Source organism: Vicugna pacos, chromosome 18 (assembly GCF_048564905.1).
Source record: "Vicugna pacos chromosome 18, VicPac4, whole genome shotgun sequence".
In the NCBI taxonomy this organism is placed as follows: Eukaryota; Metazoa; Chordata; class Mammalia; order Artiodactyla; family Camelidae; genus Vicugna; species Vicugna pacos.
Window position 1 is genome coordinate 40706847 of NC_133004.1, and position 26068 is coordinate 40732914.

Genomic DNA, 26068 nt, shown 5'->3' on the forward strand with positions numbered 1-26068 from the left:
AAGAAAGGGCAAGCAGCAACTCAGGAAGACACTGGGAACATGTGGGCCAACCCCACGAAAGTCCCCCAAAGTGGGGAGAAGAGCCTGAGAAGGTGCCTAACACCGACTTGGCTGGAGCCCATGAATATCTTACTGAGGTCATTTGTACAACAAATACTTCCTAAGCACCTGCTTTGCTATGTTCCAACGAGTACTGGGCCTCAAGACAGCAACTCCAAGGCGCTTGCGAACTTACAGCTTGCAGTCCACTGAGAGCAGGCGTGGGCGGAAGAAGTCCTAGAACCATGCGACAGTGACAGCAACCACAGCCACCAAGAACAGGAGCCTCTCTACCCCCAACTCCCCATGCTTCCCAGAAATTTCTGGGGTTTCTCTGCTGCTAATAATTCCACACACTGCACTCCTTGGTAAGAGGGGCTTCTTAAGGATGACGACTCCCTCAGATGGGCGGCACCAAGGACAGGGGCTCAGTCTCTCCCATTTGGTTAAGTACCAGAGGATGAAGACAGGGCTGGCTCCTCCCATACTCCTCTTCTCCAGCCCTGTCCCCAACCCTCGCTCCACTTCCCTGTCACCAGTCTGGGGACCCAGCTCCACTCCAAAGATACTCAGAGGAACCAGAGAAACAAAGTGCAAAAACAAATGAACTAAGTCAATAACCAAAATAGTGACACAAAGCAGCAGCCTTGAAATGCAAAGACACGGGGTGGCAGGAGAATGGGAAAAATCCTTCACGGTCAGGGACACAGAGGGGCAGACAGTGGGAGGGGTGACTGAGAGGTAGGAGGAAAAGACACTGGAGCAGTGAGTGTGAGAGCCAGGTGACCCATCAGCCTCACCCCCACAACACCCCGGGACCAAACAGGGAGGCTCCTCCTCGCGTGAGACCTTTTATTACAACAGCAACTTGAGAGCTCGGCCCACTGCCCTGCCACTGTCCCTGGGAATGAGATTGGTCTTCCCTGGAGGATGTGACCTGAGCTTTGCTGGGCTCCTCTCTTGGTCCAGGGGCAGTGCGCTTCCTTTCAGTGACGTCCTCTCCAAAGGCAGGCGATGCCTGGAGGGCCTTTCCCTCCAGGGATGCCCAGGGTCACACGGTCCACTTCAGGCACCTGCAGGCAGAGGACGCCCAAGACGAGGAGTCCAGGAGGCTGTGGGGGGAGGAGGAGGAGGGTGTGGACCTGGGGAAGGCCCCTCTCACCTGGTCTCCTGGTGGGTGCCCAGACAGCGCACAGTACAGTATCGGGCGCCGCAGCTGACGCAGGTGTATGGGGAGGGGAAGCCGCAGACAGCACAGAAGGGGCGCTGGGGCCGGGATGGGGGTCCTGCACAGGCCGTCAGGTAGTTGGGGCCCTCAGCCACACTCAGGTTCTGCAGAGACAAGGGGGCCAGTTCTGTGACTCCTCCGCCCACCTACTGAGGCCAAGGATCTCTGCAGGCTCATCCCTTCCTTGAGTCCTCCCCGGCCAGATCCTCTCTCACCTGCTCCTCCAGCAAGGCCTGAAAGTTTTTTCGGAAGCGAAGTTTAAAATGGTCACCTCGAGTTTTCTTCTTTTTCTTTCCTAGAGGTCAAGAGCAATTAGTTACATGGCACGTGCCAAGAGAGACACCGTCTTCTCTGCCCGTCATTCCCTGCCCACGTGCCCACCTGGGTTCTAAGTCAGCCTCTCTCTACCATCCTTCCCTGCAGCCCGTTTCTCTAATCCAGGCCTTCCTTCATCTCCACACTCCCTAAATTTAAAACCATGTGTCAGAGCTGGAAGGATCTGAGTTTATCTGCTTTATTCTACATACATGAAAGGAGACTGAGACACAGAAAGGGAGAGCGGTTGGCTCACAGTCAAAGGAGCCAGAAGAGCTCCTGGGACATCTATCCCCCAGCCCCATGTCCTTCTACAAACCTGACCTGGGCAGGCTCTTCCCCTTTCCTCCTCCACCCCACTCACCAGTGTCTGCATCATCATCAAACTGAGGCAGCCTCTTGCCGAGCTGGGGCAGTCCTGCGTGGGGGTCGTCCTGGAAGTTGTCATTCTCCAAGGCCTCAAGCTGCCTGTTGATGCGGCGCTGCCGGGCCGCCCGGTCCAGCACCCGCCGCTGTCCAGGGTCCTGGGAACGAACTAGAAAAGTTGGGGGGGAGGGCAGAAGTTATGGGGGCAAAGAGAAGAGAGAAGCTAGGTCAGCCTTGACTCTGGGCAACATGTGTAAGATGTCCAGGGGATGGGAGCCTTGTCCTCTGATCTCATCCTAGTTGCCAAGCCCTTGGCCCCTGTACCTTTTCTCAATACATCACTCCCTCCGGTCTGCTTCCTTCCCAGCTAAGACTGACATTTCAGCCACTCATGCCTGTTTTCTAATCCTTTGGCTCCAGCCTTTCCTCCCTATTCTAGACCCAGCCAATGAAATGCCTCCTGAAGACTTCTCACTGCTGGCAGAAATCACACAATCCTGCCGACGGAGACCACCATACACTTGGGGCTTTCCAGGTTCCCCTGGGACCTTAATGCACTCAGCTTTACAGCAACTTCATTTCCCACCTCTAAAGAGAAAGGCCACCCCATGTAGAGATGCCCATTCATCAGCCCATCCTCAATCACAACTGCATGCCCCCTCCCTCCATTCCAAGTGGATGCACTCCCCCCAAGTCCCACTGCTAAACCCAAACCCTTCACCCCCAGCTCAAGTCCTTACCCACCTCTTGCACTTTTAACCCCTCCTGCTCAACTGGTACCTTCTCCTCAACAGAGAAACCTGCTACGTGTCTACCCAACTTCACAGTTACTCTGCTGTGAGAGAGCAGTCCACGTGATGTTTTACTTCCTCACCTCCCATCCACTAACCCCCAGCAAACCAACTCCCATTCAACAGGAAACACTAACGATCAGGACCCCAGTGACCTCCTAATGCCAAATCCAGCATGTCTACTTGAGCTCTCCATAGCCTGAGACTGTGTTGACTATCTCCTATGGGTTGGAAGGGTCCCTTCATGTGCTTCCTTGATGTGACCCCAAGCTTTCCTGCTCCACCTCTGCCTGTGCCTCTCAGTCTCTCATCTTGGCTACTCTCTGTCTCTAAGGAGATGGCTGTCCCTGTTCTCCTTCTCAGTCTATACACTCTTCCTGGGATTTCTAATCCAAACACAGGGTTCTCTCACCCCCAAGCAAACGACTCCAAAAGTGACTCCTGAGCTCCAGAACTGGCTATTCAGGAAATTACCTGCTGACACCATTAACACTGCAACTCAATATTAAATATTAAAATTCTTCCCATCCAATTCTGCTTCTTCTCCTATATACTTTTTTTAAAAAAGACATTGTCCTATTTTTTTCTTTCTTTTTCAGTGGAGGTACTGGGGATTGAACCCAGGACCTCATGCATGCTAGGCACACACTCTACCACTGAGCTATACCTGGCCTCTATACTCAAGTGAATGGAATCATCTATGCAGACATCCAAATCAGAAACCTAGGAGCTCTTATAAACCCCTCTTCATTACCAAACCAGCTGTTCACCAGGTTCTGATGATTCTACAGAATATCCCTGTTTCATTAAATAAATACTTATTGAGCACCTGTAATCTTAACACTACCAACAGTGCCAATGGCTAACATTTCCTGGGCTGTGAGCCAGGCGCTATACAGGTAGACCTTGTTTATTGCACTCTGCTTTACTGCACTTTGCAAATATTGCGTTTTTTAAAAATTGGAGGTTTGTGGCAACCCTGTATTGAGCAAGTCTATCAGCACTATTTTTCCAACTGCATTTGCTCATGTTGTGTCACATTTTGGCAATTCTCTCAAAACTAACTTTTTAATCATGATTATCTTTGCTATCGTGATCTATGATCAGTGATCTTTTGTATTACTATTTTAATTGTTTTGGCGCACTACAAACACGCCCATATAAAACAGCCAACACCTACTTCTCAGAAAAAAAGATTCCTTTCAAAATATTACCGCTCGTTGACAATGTACCTGGTCACCTGAGAGCTCCGATGCAGATGTACAATGAAATTAAAGACTTTCAAGACTTTTAATTTAAGAAATACATTTCATAAGGCTACAGCTGCCATTGACAGTGATTCCTCTGATAGACCTAAGCAAAGTCAATGGAAAACCTTCTGGAAAGGATTCACCATTCCAGGTGCTATGAAGAACATCTGTGATTCATGATTAATGTCAACATTAAAAGGAGTTTGGAAGAAGTGGATTCCAACCCTCATGGATGACTTCGAGGGGTTCAAGACTTCAGTGAGGAAGTAACTGCAGATGTGGTGGAAACAGCAAGAGAACTAGAATTAGAAGTGGAGCCTGAAGATGTGACTAATTGCCTCAATCTTGTAACAAAACATTCGTGGATAAGGAGTGGGTTCTTCTGGATGAGCAAAGAAAGTGGTTTCTTCAGATGGAATTTACTCCTGGTGAAGCTGCTGTGAAGATTGTGGAAATGACAACAAAGGATTTAGAGTATTACATAAACTGAGTTGATAAAGCATCGGCAGGGTTTGAGAGAACTGACTCCAATTTTGAAAGTTCTACTGTGGGCAAAATGATATTGGACAGTACTGCATGCTACAGAGAAATTGTTCATGAAAGGAAGAGCAGATTTATGTGGCAAACTTCATTGCTGTCTTGTTGCAATAAATTGCAACAGTCACCCAAACCTTCAGCAACTCCCCTGATCAGTCCACAGCCATCCATATGGAAGCAAAACCCTCCACCAGCAAAAAGGTTACAACTCACTGAAGGCTCAGATGATGGTGAGCGCTTTTTGTTTTTAGCAATAACGTATTTTTAAATTAAGGCATATACGTTGTTTTTTGAAGAGATAATGTTATTGCACACTTAACAGACTACAGTTTAGTGTAAACATAACTTTTTATATGCACTGGGAAACCAAACTATTTGTGTGATTCACTTTATTGCGGCATTTGCTTTATAGTAGTGGTCTGGAACTGAACCTGCCTATCTCTGAGGTATGCCTGTACCAAGCTCTTTGCATAGATGGAATCCTTTAGTCCTTATAACAACCCTGTGAGACAGGTATCATTATCATCTCTAGTTTACTAGAGTTCAGAGGTTAAGAAATGTGTCCAAAGTTTACACAGCTATTAAGCACCTGGGTCAGAATTCAAACCCAGAACTGCCCAGCATCAAAAAACATCCTCTTGGTCACTGCACTATACTGCCTCCTTTCCAAGTACCAGGCGGTGCCCCAGGTTCTGGGAATACAACCAGGTGAAGAATATAAATGATCAAACAAACAAGTACAGCACAGTATATGCCAGGATAGGGAAGTACAAAGTACTACAGAGCACATGATAGAAACACCTAACCTGGTCTTGGGGTAGTCAGGAAGATTTCCCACAGGAAAGTAAGTCTAGGCTGCAGCCTGACTGATGAGTAGAAGTGAGCCTGGCTGGAAGAGAAGGGTAGGGTATCTTAGGCCTTGGTACCAGCATGAGGGAAGGCCTGGATGAAAGACTGTTGTGCCTTCAATAAATTTTTTAAAGTTTTATATGGCTGGTAAATAAAGTATGTGTGGGTGGGGTGGGGTGGGGAAGGATATGAAGTCAGGCAGACCATTAAGAGTCTTACCGTTAAGTGTCTAAAGGAATTTGGATTTGGGGATTTTATGGTGGGGGTTATGGAGATCCAGTGAGGAGTTTTAAGATGACTGGATTTGTACTCCGACCTTCATCTCTTTTTATCTGCACTACTCAGTAGCTTCCTAACTGGCCTCCCAATCTCTAGACTTGCCCTCTACAATACAGCAAGCACTAGTCACGTGAGGTTATTTAAATTTAGATGTAGATTAATTAAGACTACAATTTTAAATTCAGTTCCTCAGTCTTACCAGCCACACTTCACGTGCTCAATAGCCACATGTGGCTATTGGCTACCATGTTGAACAGTGCTGATTAAGACCATTCTCTGATTCCATAAGCTTCTCCTGGACAGCTCTGCTCTAGTCCTTCCAATCCATCTTCTGCATTGAAACCAGACTGCCTTTCTAAGAGATAAATTTGTTTCCCTCACTCTTCTGCCTTAAAGTCCCTTGATGGCTCTCCATAGAGTTCAAACTCTTTGGCAGGTGTATATAATGCCTTTCAAGGGTACCTTTCCCCAGCCCTCCAGCCTCTTTTACTATTCCTCCGCGAGCTCCGAAACTGTTAACTTGCCTCCCTAAATGATTTGATTTTTCTTGCTCTCCTACCTTGGCATTTGCGGTTCCCGCCGCAGGGAATGAGTCCCCACGCACCTGCACTGAGCGAAACAGTTTACCTTTCAAGACTCAATCCAAGCGTTTTCTTTCCCTCCAAACCTTCTGGGTTCCCTCCTTCCCCAAAGCTCATGCCCCTCCTCTTTGCCCAGGTGCTTTGCTTCCCTCTACCATAGCACGTATCACTCTGACATATAATGGTAGGTCTGCATCTCTGCCCCGCTCACGGAAAGCCAGTTCTTGGATGATAATGGTCTTTTTCCTTTCTCCATCCCCAGCGCCCTAGCAGGAATGAATAAAACGTGAATGTATGGCTTGGGGGCTGCCCCGACGTCAGGACCCAAGCGCCAGGGAAGAGATCTGACAATAATAACTGGGTGAGGAAATCCCAGGCCAGGTTCGGATTTAAGAGGAGGACAGGAAGCCCACCGCCAGGGGTTTACATACCTGAAGTTTTCTTCTCCACCATTTCCACAACGCAGCTGACGGAAGACCCTACTGCGCACGCGTACTACGTCTCTCGCTTGGGTAAGAGCACCATGACTTCCGGCGGCATGAGCTCCTGCGCATGCGCAGAGTAATCCCACCCCCCCCCTCTGACTTATTACGAGATGTTCCCTTGGAGACAAGAAAGCTTTCTGCCATATTTTATACGGGCAAAACTACTTCCGCCCTCAGTGTAGTTATGTATTGTGCTCGACCCCCGAAATCGGTCATTTTAAAGAGGTGGTGCCAGTGATCTTTAAAGAAACGTCATTTTCTTTTGGTCCTCCTGAAGATGCAGTCATCACAAAGGCAGCCCCTGGAGCTTCTCTGGGCAGTAGAGATGATGGGCCAGACTACCAAAGAAAATGTGCAGGCTTGAGTGGGCAATCCCAGAGGTCCCCAGTGACCCTCTGCCAAAACCTCAACCCCCAGCTTCCCTGGAAACCGGGACCGCAGACTCCTCCCTTCCTACCGCAGTCCCGGCTCCGTGCGCCCCCACCCCCTCGCTCTCCGGGTCTTCCGCCTGGCTGTTCAAGGCAGGGCTATGGCAAAGACCCGCCTCCGCGTCCAGCCATACCCGCAAGGAGTCACTTCCCCTCTCCGCTTTTCAGTTTCCTCAAGTGTTATGCGGGCAGTGAGCTAGGCTGGCTCTCACCAAAGTCCACGGCTCGGAATCGCCGGCCGCAACCCTCGCCCCTCCCCCGCCTCCCGGCTGGGGCGCCCCCTCCGCTTGTTCAGCTCTGCCCGCGCCCCGGGACAATCCTCTCCTTGTCTAGGGCGCCGGCATCTCGAGTTTTCTGTAACCTCTGGCTACGCCTTTTTTCCAGGGCGGAGTCCCAGACCGGCTCCTCCTTGCAGCGGGCCGCACAGCAGCCCCGCTCCTTTTTCCCAAAGCCCGTCTCCGGAGATAGGATCCAGGCTTGCCGCCTGAGCCCCGTGCGGGCCTGTGTGCCGCCTCCGCCCGCTTCCGGCCATGGCCTCAGGCCCGGGACTCCGGCTCCTGCTGTTACTGCTCCTATTGCTATCACCGTCTCCAGCGGCCTCGGCCGCAGATCGTCCCCGGGGCAGCGACCCCGTCAACCCAGGTGAGAACCCCGGGAGGGCCGAGCGGCTGAGGATCGACGTGTCTGCTGGCCGGCGCCGGGGAGAGGGTCGGGGCCGGCCTCTTCCACTCCCAGCGCGCTCCCTAGGGCCGAATCACATGGCCCCTCGCCCACTCCCCACCCTGAACTGAGGTTTCCAGCCTGCTCGTGCGAACTGACCGCGAATTTCTGGGTGTCACTCTCATCCTGCTCCCGTTGGGGTCGAAGTTTCCCCGGGTGGGAAGAGTTTAAGAGGGAATGGAAAAAGAGGTAAGGGACAGGGGCAGAGTCAGAGGGAGGGGAGGGGAGGCCTAAGATGATTGGAGCGCGCTGGGCAACGAGCTGGGTGAGTGGGTTCCGAGTTCCAATTCCTGGCTGGTGACAGAGAAGCTGCTGGTGATCACCGTGGCCACAGCCGAGACGGAGGGATACCGGCGTTTTCAGCGGTCGGCAGAGTTTTTCAACTACACCGTGCGGGTGAGGAGAGGAACATCCTCATGGCCCTTAGGAGCAGAGGAGGGGCTAGGGGAGGGGTGGGCTGAGGGCTGGGTGTCTGGAACCCCACGGTGAGCCTAGTCAGGGTGGGAGGACCACCTGGGTGGCCGAGCCCCTCCCTGGAATTTTGGGTCTCCTCCACAGACCCTGGGCCTGGGAGAGGAGTGGCGAGGGGGTGATGTAGCCCGAACGGTTGGTGGAGGACAGAAAGTCAGGTGGCTAAAGAAAGAAATGGAGAAATACGCAGACCGGGAAGATATGGTCATCATGTTTGTGGACAGGTAAATGGGCTGGGGATGGGAAGAAAGAGGAGAGTGAACAGAAAGAGGGGATAAGGATTCTGAGGCTCATAGTGACTGTCCTGTTCATCATCCCCTCCCTCCTCCAGCTACGATGTGATTCTGGCTGGCAGCCCCACCGAGCTGCTGAAGAAGTTCGTCCAGAGTGGCAGCCGTCTGCTCTTCTCCGCAGAGGGCTTCTGCTGGCCCGAGTGGGGGCTGGCAGAGCAGTACCCTGAGGTGGGCACGGGGAAGCGCTTCCTCAACTCTGGTGGTGAGTGGCAGGGTGTCCAAGAGTTGTGGGGCGTGGAGTGTTCCAGGTGCCTGAAGGCTGGAGAGGGAGTGGGGACAGGTCCGTGGAACCCTGGAGTCTCAGAGTCAGCACCTTCCCTCCCCGCCATAGGATTCATCGGCTTCGCCCCCACCATCCACCAAATTGTCCGCCAGTGGAAGTACAAAGATGATGATGATGACCAACTGTTCTATACTCGGCTCTACCTGGATCCAGGACTCAGGGTAGGGAGGGGCAGAGATGGCGCCACCATTGGCAGCTCGGTGGGGGTGGCAGGCTTCAGGCTGAATGGGAGAGAAAGGATAAAGGGGCTTTGGGGAAGATGTAAAGAGAAAAGAATGCGAAATGACCTCCTACCCCCTGTTTAATTAACTGGCCCATCTCATCCCATCCAGGAGAAACTCAGCCTTAACCTGGATCATAAATCCCGGATCTTTCAGAACCTCAACGGGGCTCTAGGTGAGGAGAAAGCAATCAGAAGGGGCGATGAGAGAGGCTGCTAGGGGTCCTGAACTTGGGAGGGGCTCCTGGTGGAACTGGGCCTTCTTCTACTCACCTTTGTGTGAACTCCATCAAACACCTGAATGGCTAATAGAGTAAGCTGCACTGTGCTAATAGTAACAAAAGTAGTAGTGGTGGTACCTAACATCTATTGAACATACCATGTGCCAGGGCTGTGGGCCAGGGCTTTACTTCTTTTCTTTTCTTTTCTTTTTTTTCCTTGTACATATATTTTTTTTATTGAAGTCAAGTCAGTTTACAATGTGTCAATTTCTGGTGTACAGCACAATGCTTCAGTCATACATGAACATATATATATTTGTTTTCATATTCATTTTCACTGTAAGTTACTACAAGATATTACATATAGTTCCCTGGATAATACAGTATAAACTTGCTTATCTATTTTATATATATTAGTTAGTATTTGCAAATCTCAGACTCCCAATTTATGCTCTCCCACCCCCTCCCCCCCTGGTGACCATATGCATTAACTCTTAAGTTCTTCTTGGTTGACAATAGTAATGACTCAAAAATCAAAGGTAGCCGAGTGTCAGCCACGGCTTTACTTCTATAATTTCATTTAGCACCACAGTCCTACAGAGAGCAGGTCAATGGTTATCCGCCTGCTACAAATGGAGAGACTGCCTCTCTGAGGGGCTGAGGACTTGCCCAGGTCACACAGGTTGTAAGTGGTGGAGCCCGTCAGGGTGGCAGCAGCCTAGTCAGTACCCTCATGGAGAGAAGGTATCCCATTCTTGGCCGCGGGCCACAGGCCTTCATTCTTTAGAGACGCTGCCCCTACCCCCAACCCCCATATTTAGAATCACCTGCTGCTTGGCAACTTCGAGAGCAAGGGAGTCTAAATCCTGGCCTTTCTTCCCAGATGAGGTGGTTTTAAAGTTTGGTCGGAATCGTGTGCGTATCCGGAACGTGGCCTACGACACACTTCCCATTGTGGTCCATGGGAATGGTCCCACTAAGGTGCCCCAACTGCTTATACCCTTAGCCCTAGCCCCTGCCCCAGTCAGTCCTGGCCCCACAGCCCCTACCCCAGATGGAGCCCCAACCCCCAAGACCTCCAGCCCCTCCAAGCAGTGAGTCCTCTCCAGCCCCAGGTGCAGAGGTGCTGGGAGAGGTTCTCAGTGTCCGCTGCTCCCCCTTCTGTCCTGTCCCCTGCTTGTCTGCCCCACATCTGGCCCTGGGCTCCTCTGCCTCAGCCTCTCACCATCTCTCCCAACAGCTCCAGCTGAATTACTTGGGAAACTATGTCCCCAATGGCTGGACTCCTGAGGGAGGCTGTGGGTTCTGCGACCAGGACCGGAGGACACTCCCGGGGGGGCAGGTGAGGAGGGGTGCCAGGGTCGGGTAGGAGAACACTCTGAAGCAGAGTGTGCAGGGAGGGCATGCTGGGCAGCAGTGGGAGGGGACCAAGCTCCTGGGACCCCCAAACCTGGCAGGGTTGTAAAGAATAGACTAGGTGGGGGGGCAGGGCTTTCCTCTAAGCCCAGTCACCTTGTATCTTCCAGCCTCCCCCCCGGGTGCTTCTGGCCGTGTTTGTGGAACAACCTACCCCATTCCTGCCCCGTTTCCTACAGCGGCTGCTGCTCCTGGACTATCCCCCCGACAGGGTCACCCTTTTCCTACACAACAACGTGAGACACCCTGACTGACAGCCTCTCCTTCCCTAGGGACCCTGCCCTGCCCCGATCAGAACTTCTGCCCCCACCCCCAGACTCCTTCCAGTACCCTTCCCACTCACCGCCTTCCCCCATCCTGCCCCTCAGGCGCCATCTGCCCTGCCCTCTCAGTGTTCTCCATCTCTCCCCATCTCCAGGAGGTGTACCACGAGCCCCACATTGCTGACTCCTGGCCCCAGCTCCAGGACCACTTCTCAGCTGTGAAGCTAGTGGGGCCCGAGGAGACCCTGACCCCAGGCGAGGCCAGGGACATGGCCATGTGAGTGGGCATTGGGCCTGGAGGGGAGGACAAGGATGGGTGGGGGGTGAAAGCAGTGAAGGAGGGGCTGTCACCCACTGCACCCCCCTTCCCTCTCTGTCCACCACCCAGCCTCCCCTCGGCCTGCGCACTCAGATGGGAGAACCCCTGGTCCTGAAGCACACTGGCCTCAGCCCCCTCTCTTACCCCCCACCCCTACCCCCCATAGTCTTTTCCTCCCTCCTGTCCTCTTGCTGGTGCTTCTACCCACTTTCCTCCTCTTCTCCTCAGTGGGTAGGGGGAGTTCCACCTACTCTCTGTCCCCGTTGTGTCCCCCACCTCCGCTTTCCCCTTCCCACCACTCCCATTTCAGCTCATCTCTTTGTTGGTCTGTCACCTCCAGGGACAGTTGTCGGCAGGACCCCAAGTGTGAATTCTACTTCAGCCTGGATGCCGATACCGTCATCACCAACCCACAGACCCTGCGCATCCTCATCGAGGAGAACAGGTTGCTCGCCCGGCTCAGCCAGAGGGCCCTGGAATAGTCCCAGGGAACCCCCGACTCCTTCCCTGGACACAGAGCTCACCTCTGCTCAGCCGTCACCTCCGCCATCCACAGGAAGGTGATCGCACCCATGCTGTCCCGCCACGGGAAGCTGTGGTCCAACTTCTGGGGAGCCCTGAGCCCTGACGAGTACTACGCGCGCTCCGAGGACTACGTGGAGCTGGTGCAGCGGAAGCGAGTGTGAGTCCCGTCTGGGCTGCAGCCCCTCCCGTGCTCTGATCTGGGTCCAGACAGATGCCTGCATCCTACCCCAAAGCCCCAGTCTCAGGGCTCCTTGTGGCCACCAGTAAGACAGCAGTTGTGGGGTAGGGACTGTGCAGTGGGACCTGAGAGGGTCTCAGCCAGCAGTGATGGATGGAGAAGGGGAGGGGCTCCCGGGATGAACTGGGTGGAATTCTAGGGGGCCGTCCCCCTCGCTGACCCTAGTGTGGGTGCCTCCAGGGGCGTGTGGAATGTGCCCTACATATCCCAGGCCTATGTGATCCGTGGGGAAACCCTGAGGACAGAGCTGCTCCAGAGGGAGGTGTTCTCAGGCAGCGACACTGACCCAGACATGGCCTTCTGTAAGACTCTGCGGGACCAGGTGAGCGGGTCCTGGGCTCAACGTGAGGGTGCTGGGAGGCAACCCCCTCGCTCTCCATCACCCTGCTCACACCCTCCCCGCAACACCAGGGCATCTTCCTCCACCTCAGCAATCAGCATGAATTTGGCCGCCTCCTGGCCACTTCCCGGTACGACACAGACCACCTGCACCCTGACCTCTGGCAGATCTTCGACAACCCCCTGGTGAGTAGGCAGCCCCTCACTCAGAAGGTATGCGCCCCTCACTAAAGGAGGACGCCTCATCCCCACCCCACACATGCTCACACTCTCGAGTGACCTCCTGCCCCCTGGGGAGGGGGTGGTCCAGGGGCTGGGGCTTCCTGGGTGGGAGCAGATGGAGTAAAGAGGGCACAGATCGAAGTGTAGCCTCCCCCCTCCCCCAGGACTGGAAGGAGCAGTACATTCACGAGAACTACAGCCGGGCCCTTGAAGGGGAGGGACTCGTGGAGCAGGTGAGCCCCACTCTGGACCCCGACCCCACAACGGCCATCACCCCTTAGTCCACTGCCTGCATTAGTGTTTTTCCGACTGACTTCCCCAGCTACCTTAAGGTTTTCTGCTTGGGCAAAGGCTGAGCAGACAGGCCTGCAGCCCCTCCCCCCCAGCATTAATCAGAGTACTAGTCCTCTCTTGTCTATTGGGTATATTGGTGTATGGCTAAAATGGTGTTTTAAGCTATTCTCCCAGAACCCAGGGCTCCAAGACTCTCAGCACTGCTCCCACCTTTTCCTGCCCTGCCTCTCCTGGCCCGTCACCACACTCTAATCCCGTTCCTCCGGATTCCCGCATCCCCTGGCTTCTCTTTCTGCTCCCTGCTTTTTATCCCTTCTGTTGGCTGCCTGGCCCCTCCCGAAGCATCACCCAGCCTGTTGTTCTTCCCCAACCCCGCCTGTCCTCAGCCCTGCCCAGATGTGTACTGGTTCCCTCTGCTGTCAGAGCAAATGTGCGATGAGCTGGTGGAGGAAATGGAGCACTATGGCCAGTGGTCAGGAGGCCGGCACGAGGTGAGGGGCTGGGGCAGGGGAGGAGGGAGTGTCCCCAGGAGGAGGGAGGTGCTGGGTGTGATTGAAGGCAAATGGAATCCAGGGAGTGGGAGCAGAGAGGGGTCCCCAAGGGGGAGGGGCTCACTGGGAGCACAGATGCATTCATTCATTCAAGAAATACTTACTGGGCAGGTACTAGATACCAGCCACTGACCTAGGCGGTGCAGGTGCCTTGATGTGTTGTGCAGGTCGAGCTCTGCCCTCTTGGGTCTCACCTGCTGTCAGGAACTGCAGCCACCCAGCTTCTAAAGGCTGCAACGGGCAGCCCAAGTGTGCAGGAATCACAGGAGAGGTCCTTGGCTCAGACGTGGAGGGATGACCAAGGAACTTCACACAAAAGAGGTGACATCTTATCTGAGACTTAGAGGACCAGGAGCAGTGAGTCGCGCTAAGAAGTGGTCAAGACTTCCAGACAGGGAAACAGGCTATAAGGCCTGGAAGTAAGAGGAGAGAGGAGGCTGGCACTGCCCTGTCGGCTCAGTGCCAACTGCCCACAGGACTCAAGGTTGGCTGGAGGCTACGAGAACGTGCCCACCGTGGACATCCACATGAAGCAGGTGGGCTACGAGGACCAGTGGCTGCAGCTGCTGAGGACGTACGTGGGGCCTATGACCGAGAGCCTGTTCCCAGGCTACCACACCAAGGTGGGCTGCTGCCTCTGCCACCCCTGCCTCCTCCACCCTCCTCCATCCTGTCTCAGATGCAAGTCTCCAGGCCACACCTTTTTGGCCCTTGAAGCATTTGGGGCCCCATGGAATGAGACCCTCAGGAGGGCAGCCCTGGTGGGAGTGCAGCCCACAGGTCGCAATGAGAGCCCCTGCCACCACCCCTGCCACCCACGACCTCAGGGCCATCCCTCCAGCGCCTCCATTCATCCCCACAGACCCGGGCGGTGATGAATTTCGTGGTCCGCTACCGGCCGGATGAGCAGCCCTCTCTGCGGCCGCATCATGACTCATCCACATTTACCCTCAATGTCGCCCTCAACCACAAGGGCCTGGATTATGAGGTGAGACCCCATGGCCCTCCACTTACTCCCCTGGTCTGCCTCTCACCCCTGGTATCTGCCTGCCACCCGGTCCCCACGTCTGCTCACTCTCCACTTCTGTCCCCTTCTGTCTTCCCAGGGGGGTGGCTGCCGCTTCCTGCGCTACAACTGCGTGGTCTCGTCCCCGAGGAAGGGCTGGGGGCTCCTTCACCCTGGCCGCCTCACCCACTACCATGAAGGGCTGCCCACCACTCGGGGCACTCGCTACATCATGGTGTCCTTTGTTGACCCCTGACACTCAACCACTCTGCCCAGCCTTCCCTGCCATTGTGCCTTTTTGTGCCTCCTTCTTTGGAGGGGGTCTCTCCGGCTCCTCGCCTCCTGGGTATATGTTCCATGTGCCTGGGACTGAATGTGTCGCCTCACCCCTGCCCACTGCCACGTGGCCCTCAGGAAGCTCATGGAGCCCCCAGCCCCGCCCCTTAGCCCCCAAGGGTTCACAGGAAGAGGGCTTCTGGGGGTTCGCCAGGTAATAAATTATTGTTTCTCAGTATCCCTCTCAATAAAGGAGGATTTGTAACTCTCGAGACCATTTATTCTTTCATCCACCTGTGGATCCCATATCCCTCCCTCCACCCATATTAGACAGGAGACCTGGGGTTACTCCAAAGGAAAAGAATAGAGAAGAAGAAAAGGCAGAAACATGGTTTTAGAGCAGTGTGGGAGCCTAGAAGCTTCCCTGGATCCCATGTCTAACTGCCCTTCATTGCCAGACTGAAAAAAGGACCTCCCGTGTCAGGTTCAGATGAAAGCGCAGCCAGCACTCCACGCGCTGCGCTCCCCACCCCCAGCTCTCTGCCTTGATCCTCTCCTCACTCCCTGGCGTCTTCTCCTTTGCGTGACAGGTGGGGGTGGCATAGCCCCGAGCTGGGCTCCAGGGATAGTGCTGGAGAATGAAGTCCCCCTGGGGGCATGCTCTATGAGGGAAGACGGGCTGGAACTTACTGCGGCTTCTTGGACCTCAGCTTGTAACTAGGCAGGATCAGGAGAGAGGAATCTGGAGGGTCAACCCAAGAAAGCTTCCTGGAAGAGGGGGATGGGAAGCAGTCTTGAAAAGACACCTTCTAAGAGCTGGTCTTGCTTCTAGCCTCAGGAGTAGCATCAAGCCCTTACTGAGACCCTGGAGGCAGCCTGAGGACAGCAGACCATGCCCCTTTAGCTTAGTTGGCCTCAGCCTCTATCAAATAACTTACTGAATTCATCTCCCATTGTCCCTTACAAAAGCCTTTTAAAAATCAAACACACCTGTTCACCTATCCTAGGACATTTCCTGCCTCTACACCTCACTTGCCATCCACAGCTAGATTCCCCTCCTTCCTTCCCCCTGCCCAGACTTCTGCGTGAAGCCTTCCTTCTAGGGGAAGGGGCTGGCTACCTGGGTAGGTCACCCTTCCAGGTGGACTAGGCATCTCTCTGGCCAGATTCTTAAGTACATCTCCCCCTGGCCCGTGCCACCCTCATCCCATGCTCCATGGACGGAAGTGGGCTGTGCAGGGACAGGAGAAAAACACCTCTTGGCACAAGGTCCCTGCACAGAGATGCTGCATGAGAGTGAGGCAGGGAACAGGGACAAAGTGTGTGCCAGTCTGAGCAGTAGGCCTCCGGCATTGGAAGCTGGCTTGTCCTGTCTCCTGCCAACCCACCATGCATTTAAGGCACATCTCCTGTGCACCGGGTACCCGTCACAGGGGCTGCGGTGATGAGCACAATACTTCTCTTCTTGTCGCTTACAGAGTGTGGGACACCTTAATCAAAAATCACCGTGATGGAGGGAAAGTGACTTGTGCCAGGAGAGAATGTGACAGAGGCTCCTGAGGGGTGTGTGTCAGATGTCCCTAAAAGAAGTCACATTCCAAGCTAGCAGACATCACGGGGGCAGGGGGCAATGTGGGGGTGGCAGAGAAGTAGGCACAACGTACTGGGTGTAAGATAGACTGAAGGATGTATTGTACAAGAAGACGATCTGTTATCTGATAAGGACAGTGATTTCCGGGTTCTTACCGCAGCAATACAGTATAATTCGCGAATTTTTATCGCAAGTGGCTGCCAGCAATACTAAACCTCATGAAGAAAATGCGTCGGTGATTTCTAACAACACTGTTCTAACAATATGTTAGCACTAAATTGGTTCTGGAGTCCCGCTGATAAAAAGTAGGAACTAGGTGTATGATGTGTGAATAAATAATGTGAACCAATTAAATAAACAAATGATCAGTCACAACAAAAAGAGGGTGATTGCACAACATGGGAATATAGCCAATATTTTACACAAACTGTAAAAGGAAAGTAACTTTCCTAAATTATGTAAATTTTAAAAAATTTAATTAAAAAATTTACGTAAATGAAAATCAAAATTAAAAGGGAAAAACCTAGTGAAGTTCCCTGACCCAGAGAAGGTACTGGCCCATGTCAGTGTTGGGCAGTGTCGTGGAGGCGGTGAGGACCGGCCCAGCCCACTTGGAGGCTGTGCCCCCGGCCCAGTGGGCCCTCACTTGGAGGGCTTTCCCAGTCGGTAGCCTTCCTCACAAAGCCCTCCCCGCAGGGGCCTAAGCTGCCCCTCAGGGAATAAATCCTCCTGCAGGTCATCTACCCCTCAGGGGCCAGGCCCCAGTGACTAATGGGGCGCCCTGCTACTGCTGGTACACACACAGCCACCCCCCACTTCCCCAGACCTCTGCTAGCCCTGCTGCTCACAGAGGCCGAAGGTCCTGAGCCCCGCGAGTCCAAACACAGGCCTCGCCTCCAAGCTTCAAGCCAGGGCCCTGGTCATTCCCCTGGGTCCTATTGGACACAGCCCTGTGAGCCCAAATAGTGGTTAACCCTTCCTTGCTGGGGCTCACCAGGGTCCGATGTGCAGGTCACCAGAGGGGGCTGAGTAACAAGGGCAGAACGTAGGCCAGGGGCCAGGGCCAGTGGGTTGGGCCAAGAGAGGGTGTGCTCCAGAGCCAGAGAGGTCCTTGTGTGACTCCTCCAGCTGCCTCCACCGGGGCCTCCAAGTATTTGCTGTCCTGCAGTGAGTCTTCTTTTTGGGGCTCAGTGAGTTCCTGAAGGCCTGAGGACCCCTGCCCCTGGCATTCTGCTTCCCTATCACCATGCAGGAGGGAGGCAGGCTAGAAGCCTCCGGGTGGGATCCCTGAAGGAACAAAAGAGATGTAGGTTGGACAGATGGGCCTGAAGCAGGGAACTAGGAAGTAGGGCACAGGTGACACCTGGGACTTAAACCTCTGGGCCCTGTGTCTGCCCTCCCTCCACCCCTCCAGCCCAGGTGTTCCTGGCTGCCCTGCTCCTTGCATTCCTAGGCTGGGCCTGGATCCTAGCGGTCCTCTACCTGGTCTGGCTCTATGGAGACAGAATCACACCTCGGACAGGAGGCCGCCACTCTGCCTGGGTCCGCAACTGGGCCATCTGGAGACATTTCCGTGACTACTCCCCCATCTCGGTGAGGCCCCCAGGAATGGTGTGCTGGGTGGGAGCCGGGCTTCAGAGGAGGCTCTTGGGACCATCGTCTCCAGAAGTCCAACCTCAGCACCTTGGTCCCCCAGCTGGTTAAAACCTCAGAGTTAGATCCCTCCAGGAACTAGCTCTTCGGCTTCCACCCTCACGGGGTCCTGGTCATCAGGGCCTTTGGCAGCTTCTGCACAGAGGCCACCAGCTTCTCTCACCTCTTCCCTGGCCTCCGGCCCCACCTGCTCATGCTGCCTTGTTGGTTCCGCCCCCTTGTCTTCCGAGACTACATCATGTGTGCCGGTGAGAGGGGAGCGCCGGGCCTCAGGACCCCCAGTCCCTGTGGTCACCTCTGACCTGGCCTCCTGCCTCCCCAGGGATACCTGGTCCCAGCTCTCCTTTCCCAATGTCCTCTTCCCTCTTTTCTGGAAGACGCAGGCCTCAGATAACCCTGCCTCTGCTCTCCCCCCAGGTTTGGTGTCCTCTGACAAGGCCAGCACCTCCTATCTCTTGTCCAGGCCTGAGGAGGGCCAGATGGCCATTTTGGCAGCAGGAAGACCCCTCGAGGCGCTGGAGGCAAATCCCGGAGTGCTGAGCTTGCGGATCCGGAATCAGAAGGGATTTGTCAAGTCGGCCTGGATCACGGGTGAGGAGCCCGCGTGTGGCCAGGTGGCGCTCGCTGGGGCTGTGCCTAAGGGGAGGAGGGCAGAGCCCCCAGGGACCCGAACTCCCGCTTGCCCCTGCTCCCCCAGGGCCTCCCTGGTGCCAGTCTTCTTCGGGGAGAATGAGCTCTTCCAGCAGTTCCCCAACCCGCCAGGCTCCTGGGTGTGAAGGGCACAGGAAGCGCTGCCGCCGCTCTTGAGAGTAGCCCTGCCGCTGGTGCACGGTCCCGGGGACTTCCTCCTGCCCGTCTCAATGCCCATCCACACCGTCGGTGAGCCTCGGTCTCTGCCGCCTCTGCTGCTCGGCCCTCCCTTCCGCCCGCTCCTCCCAGGTTCAAGGCCCCTGCACGCTCCGCACCAGGAGGTGAAGGTCCCTGGTTGGGGCCTGAAATCCTGGCTGCCGGTCGCGCAAGGACTCTCCCCGAGGCTGGCCTTTGGCAATAGCACCAGCTCTGAACTCTGTCACAGATAATCGTGGTGGGGGATGGAGGGGAGAGCACAGGGGCCTCGCCGGGCAGTCTGCCCTCTCTCCTCTTGTTTCGCCCGCAGTGGGTGCCCCGATCCCGGTCCAGCCAACCCGGGGGGCCCAGCCGGGCGCAGGTGGACGCGCTGCACGCCATCTACTTGGAGCCGCTCACGCAGCTGTTCGAAGAGCACAAGGAGCCCTTCGGTGTCCCCGCCGACAGGCACCTCCTCCTCACCTAGGGAGCCGCCAGCCTGGACTGGACCCCTCTGTGAAGGCAGGTGGGCCTGAAATTCAAAATGTAAAGAGACCTGCGGTGTTTTGTATGTTTGTGCGGGACAGGGGAGGTCCGTGCGCCTGGCTGCGCGTCTCAGTGGCCCTGGGTGGGCGTCTGGGGCGCGCGCCCAGGACCGGCTGGCCGCACTCCAGATCAACCAATGTAGGCTGAGACCCAGTTGGCAGGCTCTCCAGCTTCTTCAGCAAATCCTGCCCACGAAGATTCCTTTTTGACATGGGTACAGAACTGCATCCCACGCGCCCTACACTGACTCCCAGCCCCGCCCAGCGGCCAGCCCAGAGGGACCATGCAGAAGATAAAAGATCCCTCTGAGGAGCCCTAAGGCTCTGCCACTCCGGATCCCAGGATCTCCCTGTCCACACGTCCCCTACAAGCAATCCCAGGAGGCCCCAAGGGCTTGGACACTCAGATGAGAAAGCCTTTCTGGGGTTCTGGGCTCCGACAGCAACCTTCCTCATCTGTCCTGGGGTCCCGGAGCCCTGCTGGGGGAGGGGAGCTACTGGAGGCCTCCACCTTCCCACTGCCCTCTCCCAGCATGAAAACCCTGAAGAAACAATGGCAGGAAATAGTGGGCGCTTACCAATACGTGCTCACTTTGCTCTTAATGGGTGAGAGGAGCAGTACCCGTGGTCCACAAGGGAACAAGGCACGGGGGTGGCTGAGAAAGGCTGGAGCCTCACTTGCCTGGACACCTGATGGCAAAGAGAGGGGGAGGGGCCAGTGGTCCATCGGGGGCATGGCCAAGGACATCACTGGTCAGGGTAGGGGACAGGAGCCACTGAGGTTTCATAAGCTAATTCATTTTTCTTTCTCATCTTTCCCCCAGGCCCTTTCTTTCCCATTCTTCTCCTCTTCCTCTTTTTCGCCCCATTCTGGTCTTTGTCTGTTCTCTGCTTAACCTGGTTTTTCCTGGACTGGGACACACACAACCAAGGTGAGTGCTAAACACGGGCCCAGGGAGTGAGAGGGTAAATGGTGCCTCCAAGAAATATTCCGCCCATAACTCTCTGCCCAAGGTGGACGGGGTTCTGAGTGGGTAAGAAAGTGGACTATTCGGAAACATCTAAGGGATTGTTATCCCATCAAGGAAACAGTTCACCGTGCAAGAAGATTCTCTGCTTCCTCCCTGTCCCCTCCCTCCTCCACCTCTCCTCCTGTCCCTATGCTGCAGTCTGAGTCCTAGCTGCCTAGCTTCAGCCAGTGGAGGAGGGGGTGGAATCCTGTTCAAGAGAGGCCCCACTATGCCCTTTACCATATCTGAGGACCTTGAATGCTGAAGTGTGGTGGTGTGCAGTGAACTCTTTTAGCTGGTATCCTGCCTCTGTGCTTTCTTCGCCTCATCCTGTCCCCTTCCCCCGAAGCTGGTGAAAACAGCAGAGCTGCCCCCTGACCAGAACTATGTGCTGGTCTCTCACCCACATGGGATCTTGGCCACTGGAACTGCCTATAATTTTGCCACCGAGGGCAATGACTTCTCCCAGCATTTCCTGGGGCTTCGACCTTCAGTAGCTGTGCTGCGTGTCCTCTTCCACTTTCCAGTCTATCGAGAGTATGTCATGTCCTATGGTGAGTCATGAGCTGAGTGGGGAGAGATGCCCCAGCACCCCCCTCCCCTACCAGAGTGTCCCCCACCCAGCACCCAGCCCAGGGACCTGACTTGAACATTGGCCAGGCTCACAGTGGGCATCAGTAAATAGCTTTGGAGCAAATGTCCTGCATCTTGCTCAGAAAGGTGCTGTAGGGCACGCTGACAGGGGCATGGGGGCAGGGAGTTTGGGAGGACTGGGGTGTGGCACTCAGCCTTCCTATCCGAAAGGGTGGGGTGAGGGGCCAGGGAACCAAGGACAGGGTGGTGACTGTCCCCCATGTCCTCATGCCCACAGGACTATGTTCCGTGAACCGCCACAGCCTGGACTTTATTCTGTCACAGCCCCAGCTCGGGCAGGCTGTGGTCATCATGGTCGGGGGTGCCCACGAATCCCTGTATGCCATTTCAGGGAGGCACTGCCTCACTTTCTGGAATCGCAAAGGCTTTGTACGCCAGTGCTGAGGCATGAGTGAGTGGAGGCCCCTCCGGGCCTGCCTTGAATGAACGAGAGGTCACAGTGCACCCGAGGATCTACGCTCTCCATCCCTACACACCCGCATCCCTGCAGGTGGGACTGTGTGTCCCAGAGCTTACACTGTGTCCACACCTGCAGAGGGCTCGTGGCTGCCCTTGTCTGTTTCCTCTGTGCCAAGCACTGTGCCCATCCACCCGGCTTCCTCCCACGTGGAGAGAGGCAGGGTCACTGTGCAAATCCCAGGACCCTGGGGCTCAGATGCCCCTGGTTCAAATTCTTTTACGGCACTATGTCAGAGATAAAACCTCGCCCGCTTCCTTAACTGTGACACAGGGTTCATACCCACCTTGCCGCCATGCTGTGGTTGGAAAGACTGCATGAGAAAAGTCTTAAATGGAGGCCCAGTACACAATCGTTTCTTGAGAATTGTGAGTCCCTTCTTCCCGATCTTTCTTTGGAGCCATTGCCATTTGTTTCAAAAGGCCTTGGAAGTGGAATCATGAGGTGTGTGTGGGGAATTGGGGCCAGGCTGACAGCCGCTGGCCTGACCCCCCTCCTCTCCTGCCGGCCCTTCCCAGTGCCTCCCTGGTGCCTGTGTACTCCTTTGGGGAGAATGATATCTTCAGACTTAAGGCTTTTGCCATGGACTCCTGGCAGTATCTGTGCCAGACCACCTTCAAGAAGCTCCTGGGCTTTTCTCCTTGCATCTTCTGGGGCCGGGGCCTCTTCTCAGCCAACTCCTGGGGCCTGGGGCCCTTTGCCAGGCCCATCACCACTGTGAGTGAGTGCCCGTCTCCAGGGAAGAAGGCTGCCATCAGCGTGTGGGCAGCAGAGGCCTCTGCCCTCACCTGCACCTCCCTGCTCCCTGCAGTGGGCCACCCCACCCCAGCGCCCCAGTGCCTCCAGCCCACTGAGGAGGAGGTTGACCACTATCACAAGCTCTACATGGAGGTGCTGGAGCAACAGTTTGAAGAGCACAAGGAAAGCTGCAGTGTCCCTGCTTCTGCTCACCTCACCTTCATCTAGCCCTGGCCTTATCCCTCCGTGCCACCCCGCAGCCCCTGAGCCCCTGAGCCCAGTGCACGGAGACCCCCACCTGCTGCCATGCCCTACTGCACCTGTAAAAGTTAGCTGTTGCACATCACTACCTCAAAGAATCCGATGCGGCCCAGAGAGACTTAATTCTGCTGCATGACCTTGCATAACTCTCTTCCCTTTGCAGGGTCCCTGCTCCATCTGCAAATAAGGGCATCTGCTTAGCTCAGAGCTGTAGGGTGTCAGGGCTGAGTTGGGGGCGGGTAGGCTCTGAGGTGTGGGCAGGTAGGGGGAGAAGATCGAGTAGATGGTGGAACCTCATGAACAAAAGCTGAGCTTGGTCAAGGGTACCTGACAGTAAGGAGGGTTGGAATGATCCCTGGTAGATTAGATTGGGTTAAGTCCATGGCTTGATTCTGCACCCCCTCCTCATCCTTCCTGTTTCTGCAAGCCCAGCATTAGGTCAACACTAACTCCTTTCCTCAATAAGTTAGGACTGTTGTGAAGATTAAATTATTAAGATTTAAGGATTTGGAGCTGGGATTGGCAAAATACAAGCCCATGGGTTTACTATCACCTTCATCACCATCACCCTCCTCCCCCTCGTCCTCCTCCTCCTCCTCATCACAGGCCGGCACCAGTAAACTGAGAGGGTCAGATTAAACAGCATGTCGTCAAGCATCCTTTGACTTTTGTCAGTCCTGTTTGCTTGGCTCTGCATCTACATCCAGGACTGAAACAAGAATAACTTTTTGGAACGTAATTGAATGCAAGTGTATTTATCTCCCACTGTCTTACAAAATGTATTCAGTGGAGGAATTTCTCTCGTGCCTGGATGAAAATCTTGGCAGTCCCATGACTTCTCTAGGTCATTCTCAGGTGGTAAGTCCTATAGTCACTTTTAGTTGGGACACAGAAATGTCTAGCTGGAGTAGTAATCAGAACCTCGAGGGCAGGCATCTCCCCTCTCCAGCGAGGGCTAGCTGCAAGTGGGCTTCCTGCTTGGCCAGAAGTGGCAGCTGGGGCCAAATGGAGTTGACAGTGTTAGAACTGCTGTCTTTCCTCCCCTTCCCTTGCCAGATGCTGTGACTAATCCCCTTGGTGTAGGACTTTGGGGGGCAGGCAAGGGAAAACGGGGCCCTAACTCTCCTGACTGCACTGTCACAAGGTAGCACTGTGTTCCCTGGGCCTCTAGGTCTTTGAAGTCCGTTCTTTTTTCTCCCTGGAGCTCTCATGGATTCTTTGGAGTTTCCCCTCTAAGGGTCCTATGGCAGCGTCTGTGCTTTCTCTGCCTCATCATGTACCCCAGTTTTCAGCCCACACACTCGACATAGGTTTCTCTATAGGAGCCCCATCACTCTTTCAGGCTGGGGATGGGAAGAGGGATGGAAACACCAGTTCCAGGCTTGGGCATCCTTGGTCCTGACACCCCTGGAGTGCAACCACTTGTCCTTCCTTCTTCCCTGAATGGGAACGTCCTGACCCCTACAGTTTGGCCACTCACTTTCTCCAGTGGGCACAGCCTCTAAACACTGGGCACACATGCAGCTCTTTGAGCCTTGAAGCCTTTTGTCCCTGACCTTTTGGAGGTAGGCCTTTCCCTCTGAGGGTAGGGCTTGCACACTCTCAAAGTACCCCCCACCCCAAGCCCTGCCTTCTCTCTATCTCCAAATTCTAATCCTTTTTGTGGGGAAGGGGCTCAAGAGTCTCTTCTCAACCATTTTCTTGGAAAATGTTGCCCAGGGTCTGGTCTGGCCCCTTCTAGAATGGAGGACCTATATTGTATCTTCATGCCACAACCCAAACTGCAGTGTTAGCATCATGTGTGTTTTTCCCTGAGGTCTTCCAGGGGGACACTGAGGTACAGAGGCACCAACTTCAGTGAGAACTGGCCACAAGATTTAGGGGTGTGAGCATTAACTTCTCAAGGCCCTTCTCCCATGAAGCCCCCTGCCCTTCTTCCCTGTGAGCCATGGGTGCCTCTTTCTGGAGCAGTGGGGTTGGGCTGGGTGGTGGGTGAATAATGAGAACTTTGTATGAAACTGGGGGTGGTTCCCCATCAGGTCCCTGTCTGAAATCCAAAGCCAATGACGCTGGGATTGGGGGTCGGGGTTGGAATTGTCCTGAGGCTGGAGAGGAGTGAGAAAGGCCAGGAAATGCAGTTAGTAAATGAAATTGGCCCTGGAGGCCAAGATCTGGTCAAAGGGGGAAAGTGTTGCTAGTACCTATGATGGCAGTTAGGCAGGTTTCTAGGGAAAGGGGCCAGATCTGGAGGGAGGTGGAATCAAGAGGAGATCAGGCCCATATGGGAAACATCTGTGTGGGGAAGAGACCACAACACACACGAGAAAAGTCCAGGAAGGTCAAGATCAGGCTTCTGATGACTGGACAAAGAAGTTGTGTTGTATTTATACAATGGAATACTACTCGGTGACAAAAAATAAATAAAATAATGCCATTTGCAGCAACATGGATCAACCTAGAGATTGTCATTCCAAGTGAAGTAAGTAAGTGAACACCATATGATATCACTTATATGTGGAATCTAAGAAACAAACAAAAAGACAAATGAACTTATTTACAGAACAAAGACAGACTCACAGACATAGAAAACAAACTTATGGTTACCATAAGGGTGGGAAGGTAGTGGGAATGGATAATTGGAAGCTTGAGATTTGCAGATACTAATATGTGTATAAAATAAATAACATGTTCATACTGTAGAGCACAGAGAAGTATATTCAATATCTTGTAGTAACTTATGGTGAAAAACAATATGAAAACGAATAAATGTTTGTTCATGTATGACTGAAGCATTGTGCTGTACACCAGGAATTGACACAACATTGTAAACTGAGTGTACTTCAATAACAAATATATATATACAAAAAAAACCCTTCAGGCTTCCGGCTCTGGGATAGAGACTTGGCATCCACATGGGGTGCAGCAAGTAGGAGATGTCAGTACTGCTGAGGGGTGTGGAAAGACTGTGTGGGGCAGAGGAAGTTGGAAACAACCCCCCCTGGAGAATGGCAGGTGTGCCTCCCCATTAATATCCCTCCAGAGTCTGCTTGAGTCAGATGAGTGCCACTCTCCTGGTCATTAGCCAGCTTGGCGTCCTTCCTGTCCAGTCTGACCAACCAGAAGCAGCCTCCCGCACTGCCATCCACCTTCTGAGTGTGCAGTCCTCTCCCAGAAGCCATCCAAGCCTGGGAGGAAGCCATAGGCCAGACTTTCACCCTTTTCTGCGCCTCCCCCAGCAACTTCTGCTGTCGTGTTCTGACCCCAGCCTCACTGAAAGTAAAATAAATATCTCCTGGTACCCGCTTCTCTCCTGTTATCTGGCTTTCTAGCCCTCCCTCATTAGGCATCCATCTTGGGTGGGACTTGATCTAAGGGGCTGGAACTGGGCTTGGAGAAAAGAGGAGAGTCCAGGTTCTGGGTCCTTGTCACACACACCCAGCTTGTCAGTGCAGACTCCAGATCCCAATGTCCAGGCCAGGGGTACACCAGGGAAAACACTCAGAGTGGACTTTCACACATCAATTATGTC

General features: G+C 54.2%; 4 protein-coding genes across 4 annotated transcripts; 3 read left to right on the top strand and 1 right to left on the bottom strand.

Annotated features, from left to right (window-relative positions):
- Positions 1 to 877: 877 nt before the first annotated feature.
- ZNHIT1 (zinc finger HIT-type containing 1) lies at positions 878 to 8100 on the bottom strand. The gene is made up of 6 exons (XM_015236996.3): positions 7968 to 8100; positions 6667 to 7058; positions 1947 to 2117; positions 1483 to 1562; positions 1202 to 1371; positions 878 to 1112 (listed from the first exon to the last, which is right to left on the bottom strand). The coding sequence occupies exons 2-6, from the start codon at positions 6686 to 6688 to the stop codon at positions 1091 to 1093; spliced, it is 465 nt and encodes a 154-aa protein (XP_015092482.1). The 5' UTR covers positions 6689 to 7058; positions 7968 to 8100; the 3' UTR covers positions 878 to 1090.
- Positions 7258 to 15075, top strand: PLOD3 (procollagen-lysine,2-oxoglutarate 5-dioxygenase 3). Its single transcript, XM_072943166.1, has 19 exons — positions 7258 to 7790; positions 8173 to 8264; positions 8427 to 8563; positions 8671 to 8834; positions 8964 to 9076; positions 9248 to 9311; positions 10240 to 10337; positions 10597 to 10698; positions 10883 to 11008; positions 11191 to 11312; positions 11695 to 11799; positions 11911 to 12036; positions 12298 to 12439; positions 12529 to 12642; positions 12843 to 12911; positions 13359 to 13463; positions 14000 to 14146; positions 14386 to 14511; positions 14630 to 15075. The coding sequence occupies exons 1-19, from the start codon at positions 7679 to 7681 to the stop codon at positions 14783 to 14785; spliced, it is 2220 nt and encodes a 739-aa protein (XP_072799267.1). The 5' UTR covers positions 7258 to 7678; the 3' UTR covers positions 14786 to 15075.
- A 1881-nt stretch (positions 15076 to 16956) lies between these two features.
- Positions 16957 to 19361, top strand: LOC116284201 (putative diacylglycerol O-acyltransferase 2-like protein DGAT2L7P). The gene is given in 7 exon segments (XM_072942152.1): positions 16957 to 17062; positions 17811 to 17989; positions 18093 to 18291; positions 18440 to 18640; positions 18764 to 18928; positions 18989 to 19059; positions 19206 to 19361. Coding segments are annotated over 7 exon segments (1077 nt in total).
- A 591-nt stretch (positions 19362 to 19952) lies between these two features.
- On the top strand, positions 19953 to 22612 carry MOGAT3 (monoacylglycerol O-acyltransferase 3). The gene is given in 8 exon segments (XM_031687294.2): positions 19953 to 20025; positions 20244 to 20351; positions 20434 to 20510; positions 20779 to 20983; positions 21301 to 21456; positions 21459 to 21474; positions 22059 to 22261; positions 22352 to 22612. Coding segments are annotated over 8 exon segments (993 nt in total). The 3' UTR covers positions 22507 to 22612.
- The last annotated feature ends 3456 nt before the right edge of the window (positions 22613 to 26068 follow it).